Source organism: Bremia lactucae (genome assembly GCF_004359215.1).
Source record: "Bremia lactucae strain SF5 chromosome Unknown BlacSF5_NotPlaced_19_SHOA01000004.1_2068294bp, whole genome shotgun sequence".
Taxonomy (NCBI): Eukaryota; Oomycota; class Peronosporomycetes; order Peronosporales; family Peronosporaceae; genus Bremia; species Bremia lactucae.
Window position 1 is genome coordinate 1,666,322 of NW_027152031.1, and position 9,471 is coordinate 1,675,792.

At 44.8% G+C, this 9,471-nt stretch overlaps 1 protein-coding gene across 1 annotated transcript; it reads right to left on the reverse strand.

Annotated features, from left to right (window-relative positions):
- Positions 1-5,630: 5,630 nt before the first annotated feature.
- On the reverse strand, positions 5,631-7,286 carry CCR75_003375 (uncharacterized protein; the record flags this gene model as incomplete). The annotated part of the gene is made up of 1 exon (XM_067961471.1): positions 5,631-7,286. One exon carries the CDS (start codon positions 7,284-7,286, stop codon positions 5,631-5,633), a length of 1,656 nt encoding a protein of 551 aa, XP_067821438.1.
- Between the last annotated feature and the right edge of the window lie 2,185 nt (positions 7,287-9,471).

A 9,471-nucleotide genomic window follows, 5' to 3' on the forward strand; every position in this document is an offset into this window, starting at 1 on the left:
AAGCCAAGAATCAGCTGGCAGCATCGATCCGTAAAGATGCCTAACACTTGTTCATCAGATGGCTATCTCATGAGCGTCTTGGAGCGTCCACAAGCGTCTGGATGAAACGACGAGTGAGTGCGATGGCCTCACTTGTGGAACGGTCGTTAGTAAACGACAATCACTCTGACTGTCATTGGATGGAGTGATCATTATGTGACCACTTAATTTAAAAAAACGATGTTGATTGGTTAGAAATATCATTTTAAATTTCATCGCATGAAGAACAAACTCATGCGGGGTGACGATAGTGCTGCGCCTTCGGCTGCGGCTCGTGCAGCCGCGGGTGACGCACTGTAATCTCTTGCGGCAGACGGAACGTCTGCCGTAGTATCTTCCACTCGCACAACACTAGATGTTGCGAGTGCACGTGGTGATTCACCGCGTGAATACGACCCATCAATGGAGGTCGACTACGAATGCGAGTCAGACGAAATGGCCGACTCGGGGAGAATAGAATAGTCGCCTGATAGACGTCAGGCGGCTGACTATATGCCTTCGGAAGAGAGGGCGCATTCTGATAGACGAGTTATTAGTCGATTAGGTACCGACGATGAGGATGATTCCTCATCGCCTGTTCTGTCTCTCGTACGGTCACCTGACCTGTTTCTGTGCAAGGTGATGACGGTGGCATAAGCCATCGTCATAAAAGTTCTTGTGGTACCCCTACTTCAGTGAGTACCATTCAGGGGAGTGAAAACATTAAAATATATCATCTCGCCCCTAAAAAGAAGCTGCGGCTTTTGCCCAAACGGCTAATCAACAGCTAGGTAGGTATACCGTAGAAAGTAGCACAAGATCATCAATTTTAAATGAATGAACATTTCTCTTCCATGTTTGTCTGCATTCCGCTTCTGTCGGTCCACTGCGTTTCCAATGGAATCCTGAACGAAACGGATTATTGATTCTCGAGTTAGCAGAAATTCTTCTGCTGACTCATTTGTTTTGTCTTTTTCAGTACGCTTTGTGCGTACTGCCTTGAGATCATTCTCGTTTTCAATGTCGATTTCTTCGACATCGACATCACTCGCGTCATTGTTAACTTCTGCGCGTGATGAGCATGAGCCAGAAATGGTTTTTCTCGTGTGAGTCCACCCCCTCCTTAAATAGAGGATCCCTTTAATTGGGTGGGTATGCGAGGATGGCGTAAGCCATTCACGAAGAACGGTGTATGCGGTGTAGACGCATGCACCGTATTATTGATGGCGAATTCGACCATCGGTAAAAACTCGCTCCAATTCGGATACAATTGGACGTAACCTCGAGTATCTTTTCGAGGACGCGATTTACGCGTTCTGTTTGACCATCCGTTTCTAGGTGGTCGGATGTTGACATAGTCAGACGTTTTCCGAGAGATCGGATCACGGATTGTCAGAACTCCGCCGTGAATCTTGGATCTCTATCCGAGATTAATTCACGGGGTAAACCGTGGAGTGAATACCGTGTCGATGAAGACACGAGCACAGCCCGGATCCGTGATTGACTCTGGGTAATGCAGCAAGATGTACCATCTTGCTGAATCTGTCTATAAAAACAAGGATTTCATTGATTTTGTGATTGTCTTCGGGAAATCCAAAGTAGGATCCATAGATACGGACTGCCAACACTCTGCCGGAAGTGGTAGAGGTTGAAGAGTTGCACGGGATGAAGGGCTAGGCTTCACCCGTTGACAAACCTTGCAAGCAAGAATGTATTTTGCGCACGAACTGATACTGGCGGGGCCAGTAAAAGTCGCGACTTACTGGGAGGTAAGTCTTCTCACGTCCACGATGTCCACTTCTTGGAGCTTCGTGTCACACATACAGGATGCGCAAGTGCAAATCATTGTGAGTTGGGACGACGACACGTGGGGTGTCGCCGGCAACGGCTGTGTAATTCAATAAGCCGTTGCGTGTTGTGTATCGATCGGACGACGATCGATATAAGGCCGGTAAATCTATAAAAGATTCATCGGGATTAATGAGATGATTCATCAAACATAGAAGGTCTTTATCTTCTTTGTAGGCTTTCTTTATGCCATCAACTAAGGTTGATGACGGAACACTCGTAGTGAGTGTTGCAACGGTAAGATTACTCTCACCGTTGGAGTGCACTGCTGACTCAAAATCGGGTCGGCGTGATCACGCATTAGCGACGCCATTAAGTCGTCCATGTTTTTATTCCACGGAGAAATTATACAACCTCGCCATTCTTTGCGAATGGGGTGGCTATTTACGGCTGGCGTAATGAAGCATGGTCTGTATATACGATGAACGGTCTATCACCGAGAAGAGACCCTAAACTCAGCCAGTGCACATTTCATCGCAAGGAGTTCCTTGTCATGCACTGGTTAATTGCGTTCAGCTGGTTGCAGCTGACGCGATTGGTAACAGACGACGCGCTCCGCGCCGTCTGTATCGTATTGCATTTACCCACAGCCGATTGCAAAACACAGACCATATGGAATGGTCTGTCTCTATCCGCAATCGCCAAGATGAATAATTGCATCAAGCTTTGCTTGATACATTCAAAGAATTGCTAACAATCAGCTTTCCATCACCATATCTTGTCTTTTTTCAAGAGACGAGGAGATGAACTATCAACTCGGCATAATTGCGTGAGTACTTGGGCGAGTACGCCGCTTATCCAAGATACTTTCTAAGTCTCTTGATATCGACTGGAACTGGCCAGTCGGTAATTGCCTTGATCTTTTCGGGATCAGGGCGCACGCCGTGTATACCGACGAGGCACCTAAGAAATGGTATTTCGCTTGCAGCAAACATACACTTCTTGAGATTCGTGTACAACTTATGCATATGTGTAAGAACCTGACGAACGTGAGTTTTATGAACTTCCACGTTCGACTTCCCGTCCATGGCCCGACTATGGACGAATACATCGTCAAACTAACTTGGTGCGAATCCTCGCACCGGTCTCAGAAGATTCGTTACGCATCTGTTGAATGTTGCATGGGAATTACTAAGTCCCTGTGGCATTACTAGCCATTAACAGAGCACCCACTGGAAGTGCTCACTGCTGTGTACGGGATGTCACATTCATGCATAAGGATCTGATAAAATCCATCCGATCCATAGGCAAAATGATGGTACGCTTAGACATACCATCTATGATTACGTCTTTTCTAGGTTTCGGCGTTTAAGCTGGTACCGTTGCAGCATTCAGTTTATTGAATGCGTGCGCTTTCCGCCACCCTCCTGTGGTTTTTTGCACACAGAAGGTCGGAGAGCTATGTGGGGAGGTGTAATCCCTTACATGGCCCGCTTTTAATCGATCGGTAAAGAATTTATAGATCGCAAGTACTTGTTCACGAGGCAGTGGCCACTGCTCCATGACATAGTACTTCAGGCCCGGTTTAAGCTCGATCTCATGTCGAGTGCCTTTATCCTTAGGCAACTCGCATGGAACTGTTCCAGGGAATACATCCCTAAATTCAATCTAATTCTTGTATAAAGGATTTAATTAAGTGACTTCCAGGATTGAGTAGTTTATCTCTCAGCCCGAGTCTTCACATTGAGGACACTTTTGTCCATCGATGAGTTGCTGAGAAACCGTTCGTTCTCTGCAAAAATTACCGCTGACCGAATATCGGTTACGTATTCGTCCTCTGTGACGAGTACGCAGATCTGCTTGATTTTACCACCGTGCAGATCTCTCAAGAACCGCTTGGATTCTAGGGTTAGTAATTGAGCTATCTCCGAAGTTAACTTCGGAGGCGCATTCAGATCAAGAGTATAAGCGCCTACTCTTGATCCGTCTTAACCAAGACATTCAATGTCTCGTTTTCTTCCTAGGATTCATCAACAGGCTGCCGAGGGATTAATCCCTTGGGATGCTGAAGTCTAGTCACTTCAGCATTAACTATTTGAGTAGACTTCTCCTTAAGTACGTGAGGATTTATTCCCTCAACGTCTTCCGAGTGTGATTTCGATATCACAGTCGGGTCCTCTACGGTCGACTTTCTCCTCGACCTAGGATCACTCGTGTTGTCCATTTTAGACAACCGGTATTTTCCTTGAATGTCGCCTGCTAGGCGTACATTCATGTCTCAATCCACTGAACTTCTTCGAGTGGTGGACATTCGGCGCTGCCCGTGCATTCGCACAGCCGCCGGTAGCTGATTACAGTATGATTAGTAATCACACTATGATCTTGTGCAGTCGGGTGATGTACCGGGGTGTATCGTTACATGAAATTAACACTTAAGGTTGTTAATTAATATATTATCTAAAAGTTAGATAATATTTGAAGATTATTACTTTATTCAGTAATGTTCAGAATTCTTATCCATAAATAGGTATAGACCATTATATCGATTTATTCCGCAGACTAATCAGCTATAGATGTAAACAAAAGAGAGAGACAGATAAGATAAGATAAGATAAGAATTCAATGTAAACAAAAGAGAGAGACAGATAAGATAAGATAAGAATTCAATTGCATGTTTGATATTAAATTCTAATTAAGTTAGAGCTAACAGATAGAAAGAAGAGATACTTATTTATATTAGTACAGTTTTCATTTTACCCTCTTTAAGCTAGTTACCTTAAAGAGAAGTCTTACTCTGCACGCACTAGTGTACGAGAAATAACGAAAGGCACCACTCGCAACTATGTCAGTGCGAAGTAGACTTGTACTGAAGCAGTACAAGTCGTAGTGCCCCGTTACATTACTGGCGAGTTAAACGGATGGATGTTAGATGGGCTATGAACAAGTGTGTGACGCGGCCATCACCGCTGGTTTTGCTCAAAGTGACTTCATCCATCAAGACCTGAATCGGGGACCTACCTGCTTTTACTTCAGACGAGACTGTACGTTGGCATTGTAGATTTTTTTTTTGCCGTAGCCAGTGATTCTGGAACCTCACGGCGAATAAGCTTAAATCCCTGACGTGCAGGAACTCCAGCCGACACAAGTTCCTGTACACGTCCTTTTTCTTCTCCAGTCATTCTGCGGCATCCTGGTTGCCCGGCTATATTCTCTAAAGGTTTATGATTGTGTTGGCTGTTCCGCAATTCGACAGATAAAGAACCATCTCCACCCTTCTTTCCAAAAGCCTCTCAAGGACACCCCTGCAGTCTGGTTCCTGTCTTAAATTTCTTCCCGTCAGCATTTCCGGTAGATCGTTTCCTATACTCCCCAACCTAGCAAAACTCGCTTGTCTCCATCTGAACGCTTATTGACACCCATAGCCAGCCGAACGTGTTCTATAAGATCGCAAGGTTTGGTAAAAATTTGGTTGCAATTGATGAAAGAATACAATTTTATTAGAAAGGTGGAGAGGGAATTTAGTAAAAAGCGGGGAGTTGAAAATAGCAAACTTGGGTGTGGTGCAAATAGCAAGTAATTTAATTGGTCACATTCCACGCGAATAACAACTTGGGTAAGTATGTGATAAGGATAAACAACGTTTTACTAAATTGAATACAAATCTAAAAGAAAACATATCTCCATATGCTTGCAAAGCGCGAGAAAAGAGCGTCAATTAGCCGTAAGGTTGCCAACTAATACCTCGTCCTCTTTGCATTAAAGATACATTTTTTTGCAGTTCGAGCAGAACTGTCATCTTTACTTGAGACATCCTTTTTCGCAGCTTACAAGGTATTGTCGATTGGACTTCTTCGCACCACACAACGCGTTTCCAGCTTCTGCTTTCGCTTTAAAACAATCATCGCGGCGCCCCAGAACATGACGCCCCACGCCAGCCAAATCACGGCAAACAGCAACACGTTCCGGAGACCGACGTGGTCGTGCGAACAGTCTGGATTGAGCTCAGCTTCACCATTAATCTCCACAGTCCCACAATCGGGAGCCCACGAGTCTTTGATTGCGCCGAGTATGATGGGCGACGGCACGTCACCTAAAACGTGGATAACCAGCGTGTTAGCTGCTACCGCCATAGATCGGCGTGACTCGGGAAAGAGCTCTAGCACGGCGATGGTTTCCGGTACGGTGAGTGCGCACATGGAGAAGAGACAGAGAGTAAGAAAAATGAGACACAATACCCTCATGCTGGTCACTGCCACCATAATGAGCCCAAACGACACCGCAGCCACCATAAAGTAAAACAGCGCCTTCACTGAAACCATGCACCTACGTCCTACTTCGTCGGGTTTCATCTTTGCTAAATAATCCACAAGAAGTCCTCCTAGAGGCGTACCGATAGTCCCAGTAATGGCTACGAGTCCACCAAAGATCAGCGACACGGTCGTCTCGTCCTCAAACAATCGCAACCCAATGAAAATTGCTGGACTGAAGGTGCTCATAGCCGCCAAAGAGAACGTGTAAGCCGCGTGGCCAAGAATGATAAGCATGAATGGTACACAGGTGAAAATAGCTTGCCACTCGTCAATAAACGATAGTTTTTCAATAGATGGACTGCGATCTTTATCTTCTTGGAAAGCTGTCGAGTGAATCTTTTCTTCATCATCTGGCGTCGAAAGCACCACGGCCGCTAAACTTTGTTTGTGCTCGATCTCGTCCCGCTCCATTTCTTTAATTGGAATCTGATTGAGTTCGTCTGGTACGACAGTAAGACAGCAAACGATAAATCCGGTCATGATAATCCCTTCCACAAAGTAGGCGCCCGCCCACCCGGACCCCGAGCTGGCAAACATGGATCCATAGATATACCCAAATGCCGTACCTACGGTGATAGAAGCCAGATAAATACCCAGATAGAGCGAGCGCTTGGCCGGTGGCGCGTGCCGGTTAATAAAAGGTGTCGCCGTGCATTGGAACGAAGCTTCCCCCACACCGCTGATAAGACGGCCAAGTATCAACACATAGTAGCTCTGAGTGGCTTGAGCCATGCCACAGATTGCCACCGCTATCACCCATACCGACATTCCTAATGCAATAATGCGAAAGGGTCGGTGGGTGAGCGCAAAGTAGCCAAATACGATGGAGAAGATCGAGTACGTGGCGATGAATGCTGAGGTCAGTAAACCAAAGTACACTGACTGGCGCACAACGCTCACGTCCAAGGTTTTCGTGATAAAATGATTAAATTTCTCTGGTGCCCCCGGAATGATGCCGCGATCGATGTAATTGAGCAGGTTAATGCAACACAGTAGCACAATGGCGCCTTGCTTGCCAACCTGGTACATACTGCGCGAAGCTGGGGAGCGATCGGAGCTCAGTAGCGGATGTGACAGCAGCCACTCGGTTTCAAGAACGTCGTCTTGGGAAAGCGTGGTGGGAGAGGCGAAGCTACCACGAAATGGTTCGGCGAGTAAGGATGTGGTCATGGCTTTTCCCGGGATCAGGTCGAAAACGCTAATTTCTCAAAAATATGTTCGGAGCTTAAAATATGCGACTAGATAACGAATCTGTATTTTCAACTGCATATGCTAGTGCGTAAGCCAGGCCAAGCAGCAGATGTTTGGACTCCGTGACTCCGTGCCCAAATATAGTCCATGGACAATTCATTTAACCCGTCTTTCGACGTAATTAAAGCTGTAAGCCACATGAAAACAATGTTTCAAAGAAACAGTCTAGTTTTTTAAAAGAGTGCGTTTCGCTGAATGCCTAAAGCGGCGGGTAAGATCTCTATATTGCTTTCCAACGTCCCGTGTAACGAATGCGTAACTTTCCGCTTGAGGCACTGTGCCGTAAATTTACCGAACATGACACAACAGCCGACGGATGTTTGCCAGTATCGGCATTGCGCCTGACTAATCAGGAAACCTTCGTGAATATGATTTCACAAAAACTTATTCATAGCTGGCAGGCATTAGCACAATCGTATATAGACACAAGATGGCACATTAACCTACGCAAAGAGGATTTAAAGCCAGATGGGCAATGGAGGGTCGCAACTGATAGAACTTTATTGTCAGACATTATGTGTGACGAAGCTCTTTTACATATCCGACTCGAATCACGAAGGAGGATTTCTTGTGGAAGCAACCGCTTCTAAGCAAGAATCGCAATGTCGACAACAGCGGATTAAGTTGTAAAACTTATTGTCTGTGCAGGCCACAAATTCTTCAACTACTTGAATCTTTCACATGAACCGCCCCAAAGCTATTCTATCGCATGCACTACAACATTAAACTTAAAAGAGAATTACATTTTTTAAGCTGGCGAACTGATATTGCGAGCAACATATCGGTGCCTTACTAAGAAACAAGCAATATGTATAGAGTTATTATGAAATGCTTTCGAAATTGGCGGCAGAAAATACTTGATATTCAGTTAGCTGCTAAAAGGCCTGGTAATGATGTGTTGAGGTTTCAAAGCAAATGGAGTAAGTTTTAGAACTTTTACTAATCGATTCCTTTGCCTTAAAACCTCCTTTTAGCAGACTGACTTATCAAAGTATTTTTTTCTGCCGCCAATTTCGAAAGCATTTCATCATAACTCTGAAAAGAATTAACGAGTATTGATGGAGTGATGCTGGGTTCAATAATGGCGGTTCTGTATGTGACTACTAATTAAATTTGGCATCGTTCCATTGCGTCTGGTAGGACACTGTTCATACATGTTTTAGACGGGACGCGCGACAGTAGCCAATGGGCATGCCAGACAGTAGCCAATGGGGTGGACGTATTAACGGTCGGGTAGCAGTAAAAAAGGCGGGTAGCGATAAAAATAAGTCGGGTAGCAATATCATTTCCCTAAGAAAACATTTTGACCTGTGAACTGTTTAATACAATTCCAAAGCGCTATTCTGGCAGGTTTGCTGCCTTACAGGGCTTAGTGACCATGCGCAAGCAAAAGCTGGAATTGAAATAAGCTCACAAGTGCTTTCTTACAGATAGAACCACAATAGTTATCTCTGACTATGTGTTGATAATCGAATCATATTTTATATTCTGACCGATCTTCTATATAATAGCAGTATTCTATCAAGCAGACAGCCAGACTTTTTTGTACAGATTTGCATTAATATGCGAGACGTAGCGACCTAAAAACCGATGTAAAGAGAAAATATGTTCTGTAATGGGGCACACATCACCTTATGGGTAAAATAACATCGATTCCTATTCTAAAATAGTTAGTTACTTAAATCCCATTTATTATGGGTAGCAAATGTGGTCGCCGCCACATATAAATCTGGCGGCCGGAATCTATCTTAAATAGATTCCGGCCGCCAGATTTATATGTTTTCGATTAAAAAAACTAATAAAATGCAGCTCCTCTTTTGATCTTAAAGCGTCAAATGCCTTCCTAGGCTTGCGCATTGATCTGTAAGAAATAGAAGCCTTTCTAAGGTATAATATACTCTTGGACACTAGTTGTCACTTGGTTCTAGAAGCCCCTGAAACCCTTGAAGTAGGATTCATTCAGCTAGAATAGCTTGTACGACTCCCTGAGTTGTTAAACCATTAGTTCTGTAGAGCTAAGAGACCCTCTGTAACGGGGCACTGCGACTTGTACTGTTTCAGTACAAGTCCACTTCACACTGCTTCAGATGTGAGTGGTGCCTCT